The following is a 24,032-nucleotide window of genomic DNA, read 5'->3' on the forward strand; positions in this document are numbered from 1 at the left end:
TAGGCACATGGGCTTCAGTAGTTGTGGCATGAGGGCTTCAGTAGTTGTGGCCCGTGGGCTCCAGAGTGCAGGCTCAGTAGTTGTGGCTCACGGGCTCAGTTGCTCCGCGGCATGTGGGATCTTCCTGGACCAGGGCTCGAACCCGTGTCCCCTGCATTGGCAGGAGGATTCCCAACCACTGCGCCACCAGGGAAGCCCTTGTTTTTGTTTTTAATCGTCTGTTCTACAGGTACATTCCCCACAAACCTATTTGGAATAAGGTGAGGCATAGATATATCTCTCGCGTAGATTTGTAAACTAATCCTTATATTTGTGTACACACATGCACACCTGCGATAAGAATTTTTATACTCCCTCCTGTGATTTAACAGACAATACACAGAGCTCGTGGACTTAGCCAGGCCTGTCCATGACTCTTAATAAAACTGTGAGTTATACACACCTCACTATTAATCACAGCTGCAGCTTGACTAATCTGGTTGGAATAAACAACTTATCACGAGAAGGACACATGTTCTCTCTCTGCCTCACTTGTATTTGTCATCCATTACTCCACATGTTCCCAACTAACCAGAAAATATCCTCAAGGGACACAAAGCTGGAAACAGCATCCGGGACTCGTCTCAGGGTCTCATCACTAACTCACTGCTGAAGTCACACTCAAAGGGGGCTCACAGGGCAGTTCTCAGAGACTGAGCTGGAGGAAATTTCATCACAAAGGGCGCGTGTACTTTTCTGACTTAAAAGGAAGAAGACCGCCGGCTGACTGTAGGTTCCCATCTCCAAACCCTCAGTCCGCCGGTTCCAAATCTGGGCAGCAGCCCGGTCTGAGCAAAGGGTGGGGCACCCTGAGTCAATCAACTGTCCAGCTTCCCCTGCTCAGGGTGAGGCACGATTCCTTTTTTCTCTTCCTGCTACACTTGACCTCACTCGCGGCGGTTTCACCAGACACTCGGCATTTACGCTCCGGGGATCCCGGAAGGTCAGGGAGGGAGTTCCGGGGACAACGCTGAACCCACGCAGCCCCCTGTCAGTCAACAAACAAAGCATCTCTGTGTCAGAAAAGACAAGCAGCGGTGCTGCCCTGAGGTCTCTTCTCAGACAGATGCAGGAAGAGCGCAGGCAGAGGTGGGCTTAGGCAGAGCAGGCCCTACAGGGGCCACGGCCCAGCTCGGCGCCTGCAACACTAAAAGAGCTTCAGGCCGCATTGGACGTGCAACGCCGATTTCCACAAGTGAATTGTACCGGCAAAGAAAAGAAAAAAAAAAAGAATCCGTTTTTTTCCAGGTTGCTCAAGGGCTGCCAATTTTGAATTCTGAAATTTAACTTAAACTCCAAGTTAGGACACTTATGCTTTATCAAACATGTGGACAAACACGTGTGTTTTATATGCAAAGCAGGCACTTAGTGTGACTACCACCCTTCTGTGTAATAGGGATTCCTAAAACGTGCTGGGACCCACCCCACCTCCCTGAGTTCCCGTCAACACCGCAAGTCTACGGACTTGAAAGGGATACGATTGTGTATCTCCGTGCAGGAAAGCTGCACAGACCTCTCTCAGCCGGGTGTGACTTTTCTACCCAGTTAGGAGACCTTAAAGCAGATGTATTACTTTTCTACGAGGCTTTGATTGATCACATCTATTGTGAGATACAAAAGAAATAGCACAGAGTTGAAAGCACAGCGATGGGAAATGCCTGACGCTCAGATTCCGGATCACACGGGCGCTTCTCCGGTGACTAGTGCTGTCAGGACACGGCTCCCCACACCAAAATGAGCCCCCAGGCAGAGCGGCAGGGGCAGCTTGCGTGGACCTTCAGGCACGGGAGCCCCCTGCACCCCAGGACCCTCAGTGCTTTCCTGAACGTCAACTCAGCTATTCCTACAGGACTCTGTGAGGTGGGCTCTGATCATCGTCTCCTCCCCTCCCCTCCCCTCCCCTCCCCTCCCCTCCCTCCCTCCCTCCTTCCTTCCCTCCCTCCCTCCTTCCCTCCCTCCCTTCCTTCTTTCCACCTATACCTGAGAAAGAGAAGAGAATTAAATACCTAAATCACACAGGGAGTAAGTGGAGAACTCAAGTTCAAACCCAGGTCTGTCTCTCTCCAAACTTGAGAGCTGGAGACAAATCTTTTTGGGCACCAAGCCCAGGCCCAGAAGGAGCCGCAAACACAGGCAACTCCTAGCTCTCTGTGACATAAATTCTGCATGCACATGTGCTGTGTTGAAGAGGTACCGTGAACAGAGCTCACGCTGCTCCAAGAGAAGTTTTTGTCTTTTGCCAACACCAGTGGACGTGAGAACCTTCCTAAAACAGTTGCACTGGGAGCCAGAAGATGATCTGCCAGGTCACTCCTAGCTTGCAAGCCTTATGCGATTGTACAGTGCCGGTGGCTATGGGCAAATCCTTTCTCTAAAGTACAAGAAGCCCCAGGGAGACGCTCTCCTCTAAAGTTGCCAACAACACGAAAGGCAAGCTAGTAGAGATGATCAAGTATATTTACAACGGTTATACGGACGAGCAGATTCCAGGACAATGCATTTTTCAATGGTTACTCACCATCTATGGGCCCTGCAGAATGGAAGGCACTTCGATACCAGAGTACAATGTCGATCTTAAAAACGTTGTAGATACACACAGCAGACACCGCCACGCTGGTCAAGACAAGAAGCCCTCCTATCAAGTAAGCTTGAAAATCTGGAACTACAAATGATGGCAAAAAAAAAAAACAAAAAACCAATAAATAATAAAATAATAATACTACAAAGAGTCAATTATACACTTAACTTACACAAGTCCCATTACATACGCCAGGTGGGTAGTAGATGTCAGTGAGGGGAGCACTTAATTATTCCTTTACAGTTAAGTAATAGGTATGGGGAGTAGAACAATTTGGTCTTGACCATGAGTTTGGGGAAGAAAATGTGATCTTGGGAATCTGGAGAGGGAAAGTCTGCAGACCCCTAGCTCCAGACGGTGGGTGTGGCATGGCTGTGACCGCAGGAAGACTGCCCCCCTATCAAAGCACACATGGCCGGGTCCTCCTTACTCAACACTAGACTCTCCAGAGGTGGAGCCTGAGAACCTTTACTGGGGAAGTTCCCCAGGTGGTTCTGTTGCATGTTCTTCATTATATTACTGTTATAACCGCCTTCCCAGTTACTCAAACTTGAACAGCAGGACTCGTGTCATAAATAAAGAACCTTCAGCTGCCTCTCCTGGAAGCCATCTCCGTGGCTTCATATGACTGGCTGAGAGCCAAACTCCCACCTCATCCCCTCTGGGCCAGCAGAGGCCAGGCTGGGCACCTGTCTGCAAGACATGGTCTCAGGAAGGGCGTTTACACCCCGCTCTGTTTTGTGAGCACATTGCCAAGCAATTAAAGCAAAAGCAGTGGGCAAGAGATGACCAAGGAGAAGAACCAATTTCTCTGGAACTCCAAGCCCCCTCAAAACATGCTCCCACGTATCTGAGAAGAGGAACAGCACAGCTTTCTGCCTGACCACAGCCCAAAGCGGTGCTGTCAAAGAAGGAGGCTCTAGGAAGGCGAGAACTAGAAAAGAGGAAGTGGGAGAGCGGAAGAGAAATCCTCCCCATTCTTAGGATCCACCGCACGTCCACCACTTCCTTCATTGGCCCCCTCCCTGGTCCTCCGGTCCCCACTGGAAAGTGTGTGTGGGTAGGAGGGTGGGCGGGAGGGGGGAGGGGAGCTTACTGAAGAACCGATCACAACCTGCCCTAGGCCACACCATGTTGCAAACATTTTGTAAAGAAATCCCTATGCGTGCTTGTATGTCTTCAAATACATGGCATAATAAAGCACAATAACTAAAAACACATTCTGTGTCCCCAAAATTAATCCATTGATTAAGTCCCAGCATAGCCAAGTGGATCTGCTCTGCACGCTGGTGCCCAGTTGGTCCTGACCGTGAGTTTGAACCTCTAGCTTCTATCTGTTGGATGGAATCGCCTCCTCCCCGCTGCCACCTCCCGCTTCTACGCTTTTTACCAGCTCTTGGAGCAACAGTGCCACCTCTCCCCTTGGGAAGACCTGTGTGTGGGGACCTTTACTGTACACATCAGGGATCTTGGCACTGCAAATGGTCATGATAAAAAGACCATGGCCACAATATTTATGAGATTCAAAAAGCCTCTGGTAAGTAAACAGGAGTGTTGGCCTGAAATTCTTGGGTTGATCACGCACTGCATTCAGGAGTGTCGATATCCTCTGCTCTATAATTGAGCTAAAAGACAATGAAATTCCAAACAGGAAGTTAATGAATAAGTTCAAAGGAAGTATTGGCTTTGAAACTGAAATAAGTGGAAAACTCTCTGTTGAGACATCAGGTGACCTATTGAAGGCCCTATTTAAGGGGGTATTTACCTTTTGGGTCCACCTGGCTACCACCAGCCTTAAACTGAGATGGTAGCTGAGAACAAGTGATTAAAGGAAATTCATAGGAGGGCACACCCAACCCAAACAACTTTCTAGAGAGCCTGCTTCCGATCATCCAAATATGATTCACATCTGAAGGTGTCTTCAACAAAAATCGGAAGTCCAATGGAGAATTTGTAACCTTACTTCAGGTCCCAAGGAAACCAACAAGAGGCTTGGATTTAAGAGGGTTTGTTCCTAAGAATTTAGGGAGAACAAAACAGAGTGCACACGTCCAAATATACATTGCATGTGAGATATGAAATAAGTGTTGATAGGAACAAAGATGAATTTAGTAAGCGTAGATTTCTTAACTAACATAAAACAAAGGAGATTAAGGACATGTCCCCTCTCCTGTATGATCACCAGGTGTTAACTGATAACATCATTAGTTGCTCTGAGCCTGGACTTTGCCTCAGAATCCTTCTGAATACAGTACTTCCACGTGGTTACTACCTATAAGGCAGTATTGACATAGAAATTGACACTGGTCTTCCTCAGTCTAGGTTGAGGCAGATTTCAGTTATAACCACTTCAGGTCTTGTGCAATTTCCAAGGCTTCCCACAATCAGGTCCCCCTCTTTTCTCTGGTGTGGACCCTGAGGCACTCTCTCCAGCAATTTTACTCCTAATGATGTATCACAAAGGAATGCTTCTACATGAGCGCCAGCACCAACACACAAGAATTTCCATAGCATCATGATTTGTTAACAGTCCCAAACTGGAAACAACTCAAGTGACCACATAGTTACAGTAGAATGGATACACTGTAACCTGGTTATTCAATGGAACAGGATTCAGCACTGAAAATGAATGAACTTCTGCTACACGCTACATCACCGATGCCTCAGTGAACCCCATAAACCTAAGAAGAGAAGCAACACATCAAAGAAAACCTACTATGTAACTCTCTTTATATAAAGTTCAAAATCTGTCCAGTAAGCAGTTGGAAATGCAGAGTTGCCACGTGGGAAGGGAAAATGTCATTGGAGACGTGGAGTTTGTTTTCACGCACACAGGGATGACAGTTGAAACCATGAGGATAAGGGATAGTATCAGAGAGGAGGGTATAGAAAGAGTGGCTCTGAGGATAGAATCTCAAGAATCACCCAGATGTGCCATAGAGGGAGATGGGATGCACATGACTGATTGGGGGAAAGTGATCCCAAATGACTTTCGATGACAAAGAAAAGCCATTGAGCAGAGGAAAAATAGACAGTGATGGCAGATGAGCCAAAACTCCTTCTACCTGAGGCACCCAAGAGGGCTCCCCGTGGTCCAGAGTGAGAAGGGGGAGGTGCTGTGTGCTCATTCACAGGAAAGGCACCTGGGGACAGTGTGACCTTGGCCTCTGGGCATGGAAGTGAGGTAGGGAAAAAGCCCAGTCAGGAATGCAGGCTGCTGTGTACACACACCTACTGATTGCCATTCAAAGGGAGGGGATGGACGCTAGTGAGACTTTAGCTAGACGCACGCAAACATGGCTTTAACTGATCCTTAAGGGACACTGGAAAATTCAAGCCCTCTCTCTTGTGTGTAGCTATCCAAAAAAAAATAGGTGATATTAATAGAATTATAAAAAAGCTGTCTTGGTAAACTACAGGCTTGGTAAACCTCTTACAAGGTACTTCAAACATTTCCCCTGATACATTTAAGAATTGAAAGTTTTTCTCGAGATTATGATTTCATCCTTCACTATTTACTCTCTGGTTCCATCACCTCCAATGGATAATCAGCACACTCTGTACAGTGTTAAGTGCACAATCTGTGTACACACATGGAATTTGAAGCCTTCCTGCTCCAATATCAGGATTCAGCCTCTACAGATAATTTTACAAAGTTACATGATAAAAATATGCATTAGCACTTTATTTTTACATCACATGATTTATAATGAACAACCTAAAAGCTGAAAATCACAAGTACATGATTATAAAAGTTGAGCAAGCAGGTTTAATAAAGGAATACTTCTGTGTTTTCTAGAGTTCTGACGCATAAAATCTCAACGCATACTAATAGGGAGCTTTCTAAGGACACTGTAGTGAAGCCACAGCCTGACCCCAAGAACATGACTAGACAGGGTATCAGCTTTTATCTAGATTTCATATTGAGTTTCCCTATTTAATACCACTCTGCTGCCTCACACCAAACATTTCAAGTCACTCCTCTTTCACTTGTGTTTCCTTGCCATCACCTGGAACACTCTTGAGCCGAATGCATCCCACTAGAGTATTACCTGGGAGTTTTAGTATAACGTAAGCTGCAGACACTCCAGCATGGCATGTGAAAGGGTGGCCATAATCTTCCATTTTCACTTCTAAGAAGGTTATGTTCATTGTGTAAAAAAGATGTCCTTGAAAAACAGTGTAGTTTCTATGAAAGAGGAGCCAGTCATTAATATGTACATGAGTTGTATTTAACCAACATATTTTATAACCTTTTGTCTGGAGAATAAAGTTCTTTCCTGGAGAACACTTGGGGCCATCATTTCACCCTAAGAATAGCCTGCTGGCTCAATGAGGTGATGGATTGTGTAGCACCAAATTTGCATTTTCTTCTAGACAGTGATGCAGAAGTGTAGTCCTTTTAATTAGAGACACCATCCTCAGCCCAAAGGGGCCTCCCCCTGTCCCTCTCCACTCATCCTAACCTACCTACACTGCAAAGCCCAACACAAGTTCTTCTGCCTTTTGACTTCATTAGTCTTGTTTCATACCACTCAACTTAAACCACCATAAATTGGGTTTACACCACTCCAGTAGGTAATGATCATGCATCGTCTCTCCCCAAAATCCCTGTGTTGTGGCCATTTTGCTATTTAAGCCTTGAAGGCCCATGGCCTTCCTAAATAGGAATGAGACTGGTTGTAAGGAGTAGCTGAGAGAAACTGATCTTGCTGCTTGGAGCCATACTTTGTTGTTTTGTCTCCTCTCTCTATGATCCAAGCAGGAGTAATAACATGAGCATCTTCTCTGAACCAGACGCTTGGCCCCACAGTACTGAAAAGGACTTTGAAAACTACAACTAAAAGGAGTGAGGGGAGAGACAGTGAGAGCCACCTAAAATAAAGCAGTACCAGCACCAAAATCATTTAGATGGAGAAATTCGTGCTAGGTTTTAGGGAAGCCAGAAAAGCAAAACACCTACTCGCTTCCTTCTTGAATTCGTTTGGATTCCTTGTAGTAAACATTGACCAATGTGTTATTGACCCTCCAGTAGCGCGGGTTTGTGTTACCCCGTGTGTCTGTTATATTGCAGTCCACGATGAGGGTGGAACCTGTACAATCAAATTCATAAACACACAATGAAAACACTACCAAAGTGACCTGCTTAACAAAGGCACCTTGCTTCTGAGCCTTGAATATATTTCAATTACCAAAAATGTCCCCCTGAGGTCAATGTTCATCTACTGTACATTATTCTCTCCCTGGATGGAAAGGACGAGGACACATGACCTTCCAGGATGCCTATTGTACAGAGACAGGAATAAGCTGTCAAACGTCACCAGCTTCAGACCAATTTTCCCACAATATCAGGGGCACGCATACTGCTTCTACTCTCAGTAAACTTAGCAAAGTTTACAAAGTTTACAAAGTATTTCACACACGTTTTCTCCTTCAGTCTTCTTATCGTTCAGACACTCCTACAAGGCAGAAAAGGGGCAGAGCTATTATCCCCATCTTAGAGATAAGAACACTGAGGTTCAGACAGATCAAGTGCTTTGCCCAAGGTCACACATTAGAGGAAGGAACGAGATGTGACTCTGGTTTCCTAATTCCAAATCCAGTGATATTTCTACTTCACCATTTGTGACCCCTATCCTTTCCCTCTTTCCTTTATCCTGCCTCCACATGCATTCAAAAATTATATTAAATAAATATACATTTCATTTCATTTTATTTTGCCCCCAAAGCCTAATAAATTCGATCTATTTACTACATGTAAAAAAATTACTGTACTTCTAAACAGTCTACTTTAAGTTTCTTTATTCTAGGTGGTATTAAGTTTTTTTTCTTATTTGTAAAATATAACACAGTTATGGTAAAAAGTATAGAGTATAAATGTAAAGTTACTGAATTATTAAAAATCAAATATCCATATCACCTTCACCTCATCCAGAAAATAGTATATTGCCAAAACCCCAGAAGCCACCCACTTGCTTTCCTTATTTTATATTTTATCACTTCCTACTCACCCCTGAACCCTGGCTTCCAATGATCCATGTTTAGTTGGTGATGCTCACTCATGCTGTTGTGTGTCACCATAGTCCATACAGACAATGGACCATACTAGTTTTTTTTTTTTTTAATCTTTATTGGAGTATAATTGCTTTACACTGTTCTGTTAGTTTCTGCTGCATAACAAAGTGAATCAACTACATGCATACATATAACCCCATATCCCCTCCCTCTTACGTCTCCCTCCCACCCTCCCTATCCCACCCCTCTAGGTGGTCACAAAGCACCGAGCTGATTTCCCTGTGCTATGCGGTTGCTTCCCACTAGCTATCTAGTTTACATTTTGTAGTGTATATATGTCTATACTACTCTCACTTCGTTCCAGCTTACCCTTCCCCCTCCCTGTGTCCTCAAGTCCATTCTCTATGTTGGCATCTTTATTAGTGTCCTGCCCCTAGGTTCAGCAGAACCGTTTTTGTTTTAGATTCCGTATATATGTGTTAGCATACCGTATTTATTTTTCTTTATCTGACTTACTTCACTCTGTATGACAGACTCTAGGTCCATCTACCTCACTACAAATAACTCAATTTCATTTCTTTTTATGGCTGAGTAATATTCCATTGTATATATGTGCCACATCTTCTTTATCCATTCATCCAATGATGGACACTTAGGTTGCTTCCATATCCTGGCTATTGTAAATGCAGTGAACATTTGGTGCATGTATCTTTTTGAATTATAGTTTTCTCAGGGTATATGCCCAGTAGTGGGATTGCTGGGTCATATGGTAGTTCTATTTTTAGTTTTTAAGGAAACTCCATACTGTTCTCCATAGTGGCTGTATCAATTTACATTCCCACCAACAGTGCAGGAGGCTTCCCTTTTCTCCACACCCTCTCCAGCATTTATTGTTTGAAGAATTTTTGATGATGGCCATTCTGACCGGTGTGAGGTGATACCTCATTGTGGTTTTGACTTGCCTTTCTCTAATGATTAGTGATGTTGAGCATCCTTTCATGTGATTGTTGACAATCTGCATATCTTCTTTGGAGAAATGTCTGTTTAGGTCTTCTGCCCATTTTTGTATTGGGTTGTTTGATTTTTTGATATTGAGCTGCATGAGCTGCTTGTATATATTGGAGATTAATCCTTTGTCAATTGCTTTGTTTGCAAATATTTTCTCCCATTTTGAGGGTTGTCGTTTCATCTTGTTTATGGTTCCCTTTTCTGTGCAAAACTTTTAAGTTTCATTAGGTCCCATTTATTATTTTTTGTTTTTATTTCCATTACTCTAGGAGGAGGGTCAAAAAGGATCTTGTTGTGATTTATATCATAGAATGTTCTGCCTATGTTTTCCTCTATGAGTTTGATAGTGTCTGGCCTTACATTTAGGTCTTTAATCCATTTTGAGTTTATTTTTGTCTATGGTGTTAGGAAGTATTCTAATTTCATTCTTTTACATGTAGCCGTCCAGTTTTCCCAGCACCACTTATTGAAGAGGCTGTCTTTTCTCCATTGTATATTCTTCCCTCCTTTGACAAAGATAAGGTAACCATATGTGTGTGGGTTTACCTCTGGGCATTCTATCTTGTACCATTGATCTATATTTCTGTTTTTGTGCCAGTACCGTACTGTCTTGATTACTGTAACTTTGTAGTATAGTCTGAAGTCAGGGAGCCTGATTCCTCTGGCTCCGTTTTTCTTTCTCAAGATTGCTTTGGCTATTCGGGGTCATTTTTGTTTCCATACAAACTGTGAAATTTTTTTTTTTCTAGTTCTGTGAAAAATGCCATTGGTAGTTTAATAGGGATTACACTAAATCTGTAGATTGCTTTGGGTAATAGAGTCATTTTCACAATATTATTTCTTCCAATCCAAGAACATGGTATATCTCTCCATCTGTTTGTATCATCTTTAATTTCTTTCATCAGTGTTGTAGTTTTCTGCATACAGATCTTTTGTCTCCTTAGGTAGGTTTATTCCTAGGTATTTTATTCTTTTTGTTGCAGTGGTGAATGAGAGTGTTTTCTTAATTTCTCTTTAAGATTTTTCATTTTTAGTGTATAGGAATGCAAGAGATTTCTGTGCATTAATTTTGTATCCTGCAACTTTACCAAACTCATTGATGAGCTCTAGTAGTTTTCTGGTAGCATCTTTAGGATTCTCTATGTATAATATCATGTAATCTGCAAACAGTGACAGTTTTACTTCTTCTTTTTTGATTTGGATTCCTTTTATTTCTTTTTCTTCTCTGATTGCCATGGTTAAAACTTCCAAAACTCTGTTGAATAATAGTGGTGAGAGTGGGCAACCTTGTCTTGTTCCTGATCTTAGAGGAAATGGTTTCAGTTTTTCACCATTGAGAACAATGTTGGCTGTGGGTTTGTCATATATGGCCTTTATTATGTTGAGGTAGGTTCCCTCTATGTCCACTTTCTGGAGAGTTTTTGTCATAAATGGGTGTTGAATTTTGTCAAAAGCTTTTTCTGCAACTATTGAGATTATCATATGGTTTTTATCCTTCAATTTGTTAATATGGTGTATCACATTGATTGATTTGCATATATTGCAAATCCTTGCATTCCTGGGATAAACCACACTTGGCCATGGTGATACTTTTAATGTGCTGTTGGATTCTGTTTGCTTGTATTTTATTGAGGATTTTTGCATCTATGTTCATCAGTGATATTGGCCTGTAGTTTTCTTTTTTGTGACATCTTTGTCTGGTTTTGCTATCAGGGTGATGGTGGCCTTGTAGAATGAGTTTGGGAGTGTTCCTTCCTCTGCAATTTTTTGGAAGAGTTTGAGAAGGATGAGTATTAGCTTTTCTCTAAATGTTTGATAGAATTCACCTGTGAAACCATCTGGTCCTGGGTTTTGTTTGTTGGAAGATTTTTAATCACAGTTTCATTTTCAGTGCTTGTGATTGGTCTGTTCATTTTTTCTATTTCTTCCTGGTTCAGTCTTGGAAGGTTGTACTTTTCTAAGAATTTGTCCATTTCTTCCAGGTTGTCCCTTTTATTAGCATATAGTTGCTTGTAGTAGTCTCTCATGATCCTCTGTATTTCTTCAGTGTCAGATGTTACTTCTTTTTCATTTCTAATGCTATTGATTTCAATCTTCTCCCTTTTTTCTTGATGAGTCTGGCTAATGGTTTATCAATTTTGTTTATCTTCTCAAAGAACCAGCTTTTAGTTTTATTGATCTTTGCTATTGTTTTCTTCATTTCTTTTTCATTTATTTCTGATCTGATCTTTATGATTTCTTTCATTCTGCTAACTTTGGGGTTTTTTTGTTCTTCTTTCTCTAATTGCTTTAGGTGTAAGGTTAGGTTGTTTATTTGAGATCTTTTCTTGTTTCTTGAGGTAGGATTGTATTGCTATAAACTTCCCTCTCAGAACTGCTTTTGCTGCATCCCATAGGTTTTGTGTCGTCGTGTTGTCATTGTCGTTTGTTTCTAGGTATTTTTTGATTTCCTCTTTGATTTCTTCAGTGATCTCTTGGTTATTTAGTAGTGTATTGTTTAGCCTCCATGTGTTTGTATTTTTTACAGTTTTTTTCCTGTAATTGATATCTAGTCTCATAGCATTGTGGTCGGAAAGATACTTAATATGATTTCAATTTTCTTAAGTTTACCAAGGCTTGATTTGGCACCCAAGATATGATCTATCCTGAAGAATGTGCCATGAGCAATTGAGAAGAAAGTGTATTCTGTTGTTTTTGGATGGAATGTCCTATAAATACCAATTAAGTCCAGCTGGTCTAATGTGTCATTTAAAGCTTGTGTTTCCTTATTTATTTTCATTTTGGAGGATGTGTCCACTGGTGTAAGTGGGGTGTTAAAGTCCCCTACTATTATTGTGTTACTGTCGATTTCCCCTTTTATGTCTGTTAGCATTTGTCTTACGTATTGAGGTGCTCCTATGTTGGGTGCAAAAATATTTACAATTGTTATATATTTTTCTTGGATTGATCCCTTGATCATTATGTAGTGTCCTTCTTTGTCTCTTGTAATAGTCTTTATTTTAAAGTCTATTTTTTCTTATATGAGTATTGCTACTCCAGCTTTCTCTTGATTTCCATTTGCATGGAATACCTTTTTCCATCCCCTTACTTTTAGTCTGTATGTGTCCCAGGTCTGAAGTGGGTCTCTTGACAGCATATAGACGGGTCCTGTTTTTGTATCCATTCAGATAGTCTGTGTCTTTTGGTTGGAGCATATAAACCATTTACATTTAAGGTAAGTATCTATATGTATTTTCCTATCACCATTTTCTTAATTGTTTTGGGTTTGTTTTTGTAGGTCTTTTCCTTCTCTGTGTTTCCCTTCTAGAGACGTTCCTTTAGCATTTGTTGTAAAGCTGGTTTGGTGGTGCTAAATTCTCTTAACTTTTGCTTGTCTGTAAAGGTTTTAATTTCTCTGTTGAATCTGAATGAGATCCTTGCTGGGTAGAGTAATCTTGGTTGTAGATTTTTCCCTTTCATCACTATAAATATGTCCTGCCACCCCCTTCTGGTTTGCAGAGTATCTGCTGAAAGTTCAGCTATTAACCTTATGGGGATTCCCTTGTATGTTATTTGTTGCTTTTCCCTTGTTGCTTTTAATATTTTTTCTTTATATATAATTTTTGATAGTTTGATTAATATGTTTCTTGGCATGTTTCTCCTTGGGTTTATCCTGTATGGGACTCTCTGTGCTTCCTGGACTTGATTGACTATTTCCTTTCCCATATTAGGGAAGTTTTCTACTATAATCTCTTCAAATATTTTGTCAGACCCTTTCTTTTTCTCTTCTTCTGGGACCCCTATAATTCGAATGTTGGTGTTTTTAATGTTGTCCCAGAGGTCTCTGAGACTGTCCTCAATTCTTTTCATTCTTTTTTCTTTATTCAGCTCTGCAGCAGTTATTTCCACTATTCTGTCTTCCAGGTCACTTATCCATTCTTCTGCCTTAGTTATTCTCCTATTGATTCTTTCTATTTTTAATTTCATTTATTGTGTTGTTCATCATTACTTGTTTGCTCTTTAGTTCTTCTAATTCCTTGTTAAACGTTTCTTGTATGTTCTCCATTCTATTTATGAGATTTTCGATCATCTTTAGTATCATTACTCTGAATTCTTTTTCAAGTAGACTGCTTATTTCCTCTTCATATATTTGGTCTGGTGGGTTTTTACCTTGCTCATTCATCTGCTGCATATTTCTGTCTTCTCATTTTTTTTAACTTACTGTGTTTGGGGTCTCCTTTTCACAGCCTGCAGGTTCATAGTTCCTCTTGTTTCTGGTGGGTGGGGTTGGTTCAGTGGCTGGTGTAGGCTTCCTTGTGGAGGGGATTGGTGTCTGTGTTCTGGTGGCTGGGCTGAATCTTCTCTTTCTGGTGGGCAGGGCCGCGTCCGGTGGTGTGTTTTGGATTGTCTGTGAATTTAGTATGACTTTCGGCAGCCTGTCTGCTAATGGGTGGGGTTATGTTCCTGTCTTGCTAGTTGTTTGGCATGGGATGTCCAGCACTGGGGCTTGCTGGCCATTGGGTGGAGCTGGGTTTTAGTGTTGAGACAGACCTCTGGGAGAGCTCTCACCAATTAATATTACATGGGGCCGTGTGGTTTCTGGTTGTCCAACATCCTGGACACGGCTCTCCCACCTCAGAGGTCCAGGCTTGACACCCAGCCAGAGCACCAAGAGCCTGCTAGCTGCACAGCACAGAAGAAAAGGAAGGTAAAAAAAAAAAAAAAAAGAACAGACAGAACCCCAAAACAAATGATAAAAGCAAAACTAAACAGACAAAATCACAGAAACATACACAAAAAGAAAAACAAACAAAAAAAACCCCGAACAGACAGAGCCCCAAGACAAATGGTAAGAGCAAAACTAAACAGACAAAATCACACAAAGAAACATACACACAGACACTCAGAAAAAGAGAGAAAAAAAAGGAAGAGAGCAACCAAACCAATAAACAAACCCACAGGTGAAAACAAACACTAAAAACTAAACTAAGGTAAACATAAAACCAAAAACAAATCAAATGCAGAAAGCAAACCCTGAGTCCACAGTTGCCCCCAATGTCCCCCACCTCAATTTTGGGAACACTCGTTGTCTATTCAGGTATTCCATACATGCAGGGTTTACCAAGCCGATTGTGGGGATTTAGTCCACTGCTCCTGAGGCTGCAGAGTGAGATTTCCTTTCTCTTCTTTGTTCGCACAGCTCCTGGGGTTCAGCTTTGGTTTTGGCCCTGCCTCTGCGTGTAGGTCACCCTCAGGCATCTGTTCCCTGCCCAGACAGGACAGGATTAAAGCAGCGGCTGATTAGGGCTCTCTTGCTCACTCAGGCCCGGGAGAGGGAGGGGTATAGTAGTCACAATTGGGTTGCCGGGAATGCCTGCGGTGGCAGAGGGCAGCGTGATGTTGCAACAGCCTGAGGTGCACTGTGTGTTATCCTGGGGAAGTTGACCCTGGATCACAGGAGCCTGGCAGTGGCGTGCTGCATAGGCTCCTGTGAGTGTGTGGGTAGTGACCTGTGCTTGCACACAGGACTCTTGATGGCAGTGGCAGCAGAGGTAGCGGTCTGTGTCCGCCTCTGGTGTCCAACATGATAGCTGCAGCTCATGCCCATCTCTGGAGCTTGCTTAGGCAGTGCTTTGCTGTCTGCAGGCTCACAGAGCAGGAAGCCCCTCTCCTCATGCACCCCGAAACAATGGTCTCTTGCCTCTCCGGCAGGTCCAGACTCTTTCCTGGACTCCCTCCTGGCTAGCCGTGGCGCACTAACCCACTTCAGGCTGTCTTCACACAGCCAACCCCAGTCCTCTCCCTGGAGATCTGACCTTTGAAGCCCGAGCCTCAGCTCCCAGCCCCCACCCGCCCTGGCGGGTGAGCAGACAAGTGTCTCAGGCTGGTGAGTGCTGGTCAGCACCGATCCTCTGTGCAGGAATCTCTCTGCTTTGCCCTCTGCACCCCTGTTGCTGTGCTCTCCTCTGTGGCTCCAAAGCTCCCCACCCCATCCCCGCCACTGAGGGGGCTTCCTAGTGTGTGGAAACTTTTCCTCCCTCACAGCTCCCTCCCAGAGGTGCAGGTCCCATCCCTATTCTCTTGTCTCTGTTTTTTCCCTTTTTCTTTTGCCCTACCCATGTACGTGGGGATTTTCTTGCCTTTTTGGAAGTCTGAGGTCTTCTGCCAGCGTTCAGTAGGTGCTCTGTAGCAGTTGTTCCACACGGAGATGTATTTTTGATGTATTTGTGGGGGGGAAGGTGATCTCCACATCTTATGCCGCCACCATCTTGAAGGTCTCCAACATACTAGTTCTTATTCATTTCTCTTACTGTTGCTATATACGCACTGACATGGTTTCTATTATTTACCTCCTATGCCTATGGCCTATTTGAACTCTCTTCTCTTCTGCATATGTCTCCCAGGTCACATGTGTATATACCTCATGTATACACACCCATGTACACGATGAGTATACAGAATTATCTACCAGTAAAATTGGGAGATTATACATTATGCCTAGCTCCAACTTGAAATGACATGCCAAGCTGTTTTCTAATTTCTGACGCTTCCACCAGCAGTGTGAGAGTTCCTGTTACTGCACAGACTCCGATGCCTGGGATCGTCAGTCTATTTACTTTAGCCATCTTTATGTATGTGTCCTGATATCACCTAGTGAACTTAAGTTACATCTCCCTAGATTGCACCTGGTCGAGCACCTTTTTAACCTTTTTATTGGCTGTGTTGATATCCTCTACTTGAGCTGTCTGTCCAAGTGGTTTGTCTGTCCTCCCACCAGGTGGCCTTCTCCTCATTATTTTGGAGGAGCCTGGCCTAGATCCTGCCTACGAGACCTTTGCTCACTTATTTCAAGTATCTTCTTCTACTCAGTGGCTTGTCTTTCCACTCTCTGAATAAACAAAAGTTCTTATTTCTAATGTAGCCTCACTTACCAATTTTTTCCTTCAAGACTAGTAATTTGTATGTTCTTCGTTTTTTTTAACCTTTCCTTACCCCAAATCATAAAGGTATTTTTCTAGAAATGTATGGTTTTGACTTTCATAGGTAGGTCTACAATTCACTTGAAATTATTTTTAGAAAAGGCACGAGAAAGGGGGCAAGTTTTGTTTTATTCTATATTACATCCAATTGTCTAGGGCCATTTATTGAGAAGACTGCACTTTCCCTATTACTCTGTAGTGTCAGATTTGTCAAAACCAAGTGCTTTGCATGCATGGATCTATTTCTGGGCCTTCAGTTCTGTTCTACCGTCGATCCTCATACCAGGACTAGATTGTCTTTTTAGCAAATCTTTTTTAAGCAAATCTTGAAATCTGGTGTCACTCATCCTCCCATTCAGTTCTTCTTCATTAAAAGTGTCTTGAGCGGTCCCACCTCCTCGCCCAGAACTGAGCCCACGTTTCCGCAGAGCTGTAACTCCCGGCTCGGGGTCTCTTCCCTCCGCCATCACTGAAGTGCCCCGGAGCCCGAGGGGAGGGCGGCCTCACTGAGGCTGCCGGCTCTGGAAGGGCCCCGGCGGCCGAAGCCGTGACAGTCCTGGGGACCGCAGGCCGGTTGTTTCAGCAAGTAACTTAAAAGTGTCTTAACTATTATTCAATCTTTGAGTTTTCATACCAATGTCATAATCAATGTATCAAATTCTACAAAAACCAAAATCTGTTAAGATTTTGACTGTCTTCTTCCTCCAAACAAAGAAAAAGTGTTCAATAAGTCAGTTTTGAGTGTGTTGTTCCTATAGGCTTTTAAAAATAGATTTTTAAAAATCGGATTAAGGACATTCCCTTCTATTCTTAATAAAAGAGTTTATTTTTTTTTAATAATGAATTCCCAGTTCAAGTTTTCTAAATGACTTTTCTGTGTCTATAAGGTAAGTGTATTATTTTTCTCCTTTAGTTTGTTTATGCAAAATAAAAGTGTGAATTATCTAATATGAAACAACTTTGTATTGCTCCGTATAACCCCAGTTTAGTCCTTTATGTATGTTGTTAAAATAAATTTGCTAGCAATTTGCTTTACATTTTTCATCTGTGTTTATGAATGAGATTTGGCCTGAAATTTTCCTTTGTAATAATGTTCTGGACTTCCCAGGTAGCACAGTGGTTGAGAATCCACCTGCCAATGCAGGGAACACAGGTTCGATCCCTGGTCCAGGAAGATCCCACACGCCACAGAGAAACTAAGCCCATGCACCACAACTACTGAGCCTGCGCTCTACAGCCCGTGAGCCACAACTACTGAGCCCGTGCGCTACAACTACTGAACCCTGCACGCCTAGAGCTCATGCTCCACAACAAGAGAAGCCACCACAATGAGAAGCCCGTGCACCACAGTGAAGAATAGCCCCAGCTCGCCACAACTAGAGAAAGTCCGTGCACAGCAATGAAGACCCAATGCAACCAAAAATAAATTTAAAAAAAATTAGTAATATCCTTGTTGGGTTTGGGTGTCAAGGTTTTCCTGACCTTATAAAATGAGATAAGGACTATTTCCTCTTTTACTTCTCTCTGAAACAATTTGTTGAAAATTGATGTTATCTCTTTATTAAATGTTTTGTAGAATTCACCAGTAAAACCAACTGAATCTGGAATTTTGTTTGTGGGAAGATTTTAAATTTATTTAATAGTTATATGATTATCTTCCTCTCTATGACTTATCATTTTCTTTCTAATTATCTAAACACAATGGCTAGAATTTTCAAAGACAGGAGAGGGGAACAAAGTTAATTAAGAGAGTTAATAACAGGTATATTTATCCTTTCTAGGTGTTTATGAAATCCACTAGGGTATTCACATGGTGAGTGATATGTAGACAACTATCTCTTATTATAGGCATTATTATTTCTTTGAAAGTTCAAAAGAACTAAAGAACTCTCCTTGAAACATGTGGGTCCAGAGCCTTTTAAGTATTGAGTAGATTTCATCTCCTTTCCATGTGTTGCTTTGTAAGCTTTCTCATTTCTGTCTTTAATGTTTGAGTTTCTCTGCATTGGGGGGATTAGATTTGCTGGAGTTTCCTCTATCTTCTTTTTCTATTCCACCCCACCCCCGCCCCAACCCTTCTATCCCAGAACCAACTTTGTAATTTATCAATTCTATTTGTTGGTTGTTTTCCTTATAATAACTTTATAATTTTTTATGCCTATCTTTTTTATTTCCTTCCATGGAGTTGTTTAGTTGCTCTTTTTTATAGAGTTAAAGGGTTAGATTATAGATTTTAATGTTTTCTACACTTATTATTAATAATAATGATATTTAAAGATACATGCTTCTTTAGAACTCACTGTTGGTCACATTCCATGAAGTTTGATATCTTCTCTCTGCCATTATTTTCTAAATATTCTGTACCAATGGCTTTGGCTTAATCTAACCAAGAAAGTAAATAATTAGAAGCTAAATTTGTTGTTGCTTAATTTTTTTAATTAGTGGATTTATTTTTTGTTGGGTTTATCATTGTTTTGATTTTAGCTATAAATTTCTAGATTACCTACATGGGGATTATACCACGTGGTCTGTATAATTTCCTCTTTTGGGACTCTGAGTTTTTCATAGATGTTTATGAATGCTATCCATTAAATACATTATTCTTAATATATTACTAGAGTATTTTAGATCCTTATTTGACTAGCAAATTTGTCAAAGCCAGAATATGTTAAAATCTCCCACTATAACTGAAACTATTGTACTGTCTTGTTGTATTGTGCTTGTATTTCTGAGAGTTTAGCTTTATATATTTTATTTTGATGCATGGCTATTTGACACATAAACATTTTTATTTGGGGAGGGATAATTTTTATTAGTATAAAACGATTCAATTTGTCATTTAATTTTTTGCATTGAAAGATATATTATCAGATTGAAAGATTAATATTGCGAATCTGATTTCTTTTTATTGCTATTGTATGCAAATCTTATGCATATCTTGCTTATGCACTGATTTTTAATCTTCTAGGACATGTATTTTTAGATCTGTGTATTTTGAGGAGAGCATATAATTGGATTTTAATATTTGACTCAACCTGAACATCTTTTTTTTTTTTAAATTTTTTAATTTTTTGGTTGTGTTGGTTCTTTGTTGCTGCACGCAGGCGTTCTCTAGTTGCGGCAAGTGGGGGCTACTTTTCATTGTGGTGCATGGGCTTCTCATTGCAGTGACTTCTCTTGTTGTGGAGCATGGGCTCTAGGCGGGTGGGTTTCAGTAGTTGTACCGTGTGGGCTCAGTAGTTGTGGCTCACAGGCTCTAGAGCTCAGGCTCAGTAGATGTGGCACACTGGCTTAGTTGGGACATGGCATGTGGGATCTTCCCAGACCAGGGATTGAACCTGTGTCCCCTGCATTGGCAGGAGGATTCTTAACCACTGTGCCACCAGGGAAGTCCCAAGCATCTGTCTTTTAATAAAAACTTTGTTTAATTTATTTTTTCTTTAGAAGGTACTCAACACATTTTTACCTTACTAGTGATTACCTTTAAATTTTAAAAAAGTATTTGAGTCCATTTTTCTCCACTTAGATCACAAACTGAGGCAGTGTTTATTGATCCCTTCCTATGTAAAATAAGGAAAATAACATGGCAACTTCCCCTACTCCTTTCATATCCTTCCTAGTGTGAGATAATATAACCCAGGACTCTTGATCAATATTACTTAACAGTAGTTTGATATTACATATCATGTCTTTCAGGAAGAATTTGTCTTTGCGTGAACAGATTTACAGTAATCTTTTAGACCCATAGTGATTGCAGCCAGACCTTTCATAGCACAACCTCCCCAGCCTTGTGCTCTGTGATTTTTTATTTTGATACCTCTCCTGATGAACTCAGGTATATACAAAGCTGGAAACTGGATACACCTGTATGGTATTTATCTTCATTCTTAAAATTCAAAAACATTCACAAGGATGTGTGGACTTACTGATTCCTGCCCTTAGTGATTTCAGAGGCTTCAATAAGTTTACTCACCAAGGTTTACTTCAATTGAATTATTTTTTGGATAAATGATCTTAGGGATTCTTCTTCCATTTCCCACTTTTCCTGATAAGAAATCATACCCAGATGAAATTGTATTAGAAACATTCTCAACTACTTGAATGCAATAATAACATAAAGAAAACATGGTACTGAGCAGACCTTCAATAAACATTGGTCAAGAAAAAACAAAACTCATGATGTGACAAAATATCGCTCCATAAATGCATATTTTTCAACCAGAAATAATTGAATTGCTAAGGGGAAAAACTAAAAGCTGGGCTACTAAGAGAGTTCACATCACCATTATATATTTGACATAAATATAAACTGATGAGATTGTGTAATAAATTCTCATTGCCTAGTCATCCAGTACACATATTAAGCAGTGGTGATAAGCAAAGTTCTGGCCTGGGTCCTAGACAGAAAGAAACAGTGACCCTAATGGTCTGTCCTCGGTTCCACTCCTCCATCCTCCAACCCTGCTATTCCATATTCTTCTCAGACCTTCCTTATTCTTCAGCTTTTTCATCCCTCTCCCTCACTTTATAACTGCCTTCCTTGTATTGACTCCCCACCCCTTTGTCTTTCTCCACGCCTTCCCTCCCCAATTTGTCTACCAATATTTAGCAATCACCCTCTGGATCCCACATTCCTCCTCTCTATTTGGGGTGTGAGGTGAAAAAGTTATACGAGGGAAGCTATAAAAATGCAAAAACATATGTCCTTCATGATAGCAATAATATTTGCACATTCTACAAACTATTCAAATTCAGTACAGTAAGTCCTCTGCATACAAACCTTCAAGTTGTGAACTTTCAAAGATGCTAACTTGCGCTTGTGTGTCCACATAAGTTAGTTCATGTGTCTGGCGTACATTGTCACATGTGTGCATCCTCTACAAGTGGTTGTGCTTTTGTGTACTTTACTGTACAGTACTGTATAGAGTACAGTATCTTTATTTCAAGCCCAGGATGTCCAGAAGCAAGTGTAAAAGCAGCGGTGATGTAGCTGGTACTTGCCTGTTCACTCGATGCCAGCGCCTGTATGCCAGCTCTCATACTGTACAACTGTACTTTTCAAGGTACTGTACTGTAAGATTAAAAATGTTTTCTTTATTTTGAGTGTTTGTTTTTTATGTATTATTTTTGTGAAAATTATTATAAACCTATTACAGTACAGTACTATATAGCCGATTGTGTTAGTTGGGTACCTAAGCTAACTTTGTTGGACCTACAAACATGCTCTTGGGATGGAACTTGTTCTTATGTAGGAGACTTATTGTATGTCCCAAACAGAAGTCATCACCAGCCAGTTAATATACCATCTCCCACTCAATCACACACATAGAAAATCTAGATGTCATTCTAAGCAACAGCTTTTCTCCCACCCTCTTCATATGACCATCACCCAGCCAAACTAATTTTACCTCTTAGCATTTCTCAGTCTGTGCCTCTTTCTTTACACCTAAACCCTATTTTCTACTCTCTACTCTTTCCCTAGGCACTTTCATTCACATCCACCTCTTCAATTACCATCTAAAGTTCAATGACTTTGCAAGGTGTAACTCTAAGCTCCAGACCCATATAGGCCATGACCTACTTGACATCTCAAGTCACCAAATACTCAGCTCACCCATGACCAAACTCATGATCTCACTCTTAAATCCAGTTTTCCTCCAGAGTTACATTTTTTTCTTGAATAGTATCACCATCCAAAAGGCCTAGCTTCCTGGACCTTGCCACATCCCTCACCCCACATTCAGTCTGACACTAAGACCTGTGGATTTTACCTCCTAGAATGCCTGGAGTCCATCCACCTCTCTCCATCTTCAGTGCTACCATGATGACTGTGCCTACCTGATGTCTCACCTGCATTTCTGCACCTGCCTCCTAACTGCCATTCTTATCTATAGGGATCGTTCTGTGCACAGTGGCCACAGTGAGCTCTCAGAAACATGTTACACCATGCTACTCTCCTGCTCTCAACTGCTCTGGCTGCTTCCCATTGTTCTTAGGAGAAAATCCATGCTTCCCATCTTCACTTCCAGCGAAGTTCAGATAGTTACATCCAGATGTTGCAGCAGCCTCCTAAGTGGTCTCCAGGCCTCAAGACCCCCTTCAACTCCTGCTCAAACCATCTTAGGACTGATCTCATCCATCACAAATGCAGCCTCGTGGCTCTGCATTTACACTCATCCAAGGGTTCTTCAGCGCTTCATGGTAAAACCTGCGTATAACCAGCCCCCTTGACCTTTCCCCTGTTTAACTCCATGACTTCAGTTCCCGCCACTCCTCAGCTCACAGTTTTTTATGCTCTAACAAAATTACTTTTAGATCCAACATAAACTATCATGGTAGACACTTCCATGCTTTGCCTGAGACACTTCTCTCTGTCCCTCCTCCCTCTTCTTTACTTCTGTAAATCCTGCTCATCCTTCAAAATTCAGCTGAGAAGACATTTCCTCTTGGAAAGCTTCCAAGACCATTTATTTACTTGCCACCCATGCAGCTACTTCTGATTTTTTTCCTGCTCCCCTGGACACTGTCTATAACACTCTCCTTACCACATAATGTTAAGATGATCTATTTACATTTCTAGCACCACTACAACCAGGCTGAGAGCTTCTCAATAAAAGAAAGAATTTAAAAAAAATTTTTAATTATAGGTTTTAACAATTTTTGGCATATAATAGATTATAAATAAACATTTATTGCAATGACATAAAATACAGATTATTGGACTCAATGATCTCTTAAGGTATTCTTCATTTTGCCTTTGAAATTCCATCTTATAAAGAATTCCCTCAGCCACCAATGTAAGACTAGAGTGTAAGATCATTGAGGTATTCATGTTTGCCCTTTACTGAATACCTATACTTCGCCAGGCACCCTGAGTGCTACTCCATAGACATGATCTCATTTAATTTTCATGAATAAACCCAGAATTTTGAGTCTTCCTTTTTTTCAGATGAGAAAACTAAACAGCCCATGCCCTTTCGCCCCACACTTCCTACCCTCTGATTCTAATAATGACGTGTTTGAGGGACTGCTAACCCTCAGGAAAATCAAGATCAGGAACCCCTTCTGCCCAAAGCCAACCTCTCACGCAAAGCCAAGAGGCAGTCAAGGTGATGGGTAAGAGTGTACTTACTGATCTTCACAGAAATGCTATTTAAAACAGTGTGCTGCTTCTTTGCATATGTGAGCCTGGCTTGACACGCATAGTTCCCTCCATCCTTTGCTGAGACATTCGTCACTAAAAGCTTCCTTCCCCAAGAAATAAATCGTTCTCCTTCAATCTCTTTACAGTCCTAAATTTAAAAAATATATTTTTCATTTCAAAGAGTATTTTGGGGTATCAGTTACATTCCTAGTTAGCACCGTTCTATGAACCATGGGGAGACAAGAAACCTATGTGATCTCTAGACCTTAGGTAATTTACAATCTAATTG

At 41.4% G+C, this 24,032-nt stretch overlaps 1 protein-coding gene across 2 annotated transcripts in view; it reads right to left on the reverse strand.

The window, feature by feature from the left end:
• The window catches only part of IL1RL2 (interleukin 1 receptor like 2), a 59,978-nt gene that overhangs the window by 16,864 nt on the left and 19,082 nt on the right, over positions 1-24,032 (reverse strand). For both annotated transcript variants that reach the window (XM_082357390.1, XM_082357389.1), the window contains 5 exons: positions 23,732-23,891; positions 20,573-20,644; positions 7,581-7,710; positions 6,670-6,806; positions 2,558-2,701 (listed from right to left, as the gene is read on the reverse strand). In XM_082357390.1, the coding sequence (XP_082213516.1) occupies positions 2,558-2,701; positions 6,670-6,806; positions 7,581-7,710; positions 20,573-20,644; positions 23,732-23,891 (643 nt within the window). The remainder of the gene's footprint in view (positions 1-2,557; positions 2,702-6,669; positions 6,807-7,580; positions 7,711-20,572; positions 20,645-23,731; positions 23,892-24,032) is intronic.

The sequence above is a fragment of the Balaenoptera borealis genome, assembly GCF_965194805.1.
Source record: "Balaenoptera borealis genome assembly, chromosome: 15".
NCBI classification, from domain to species: domain Eukaryota; kingdom Metazoa; phylum Chordata; class Mammalia; order Artiodactyla; family Balaenopteridae; genus Balaenoptera; species Balaenoptera borealis.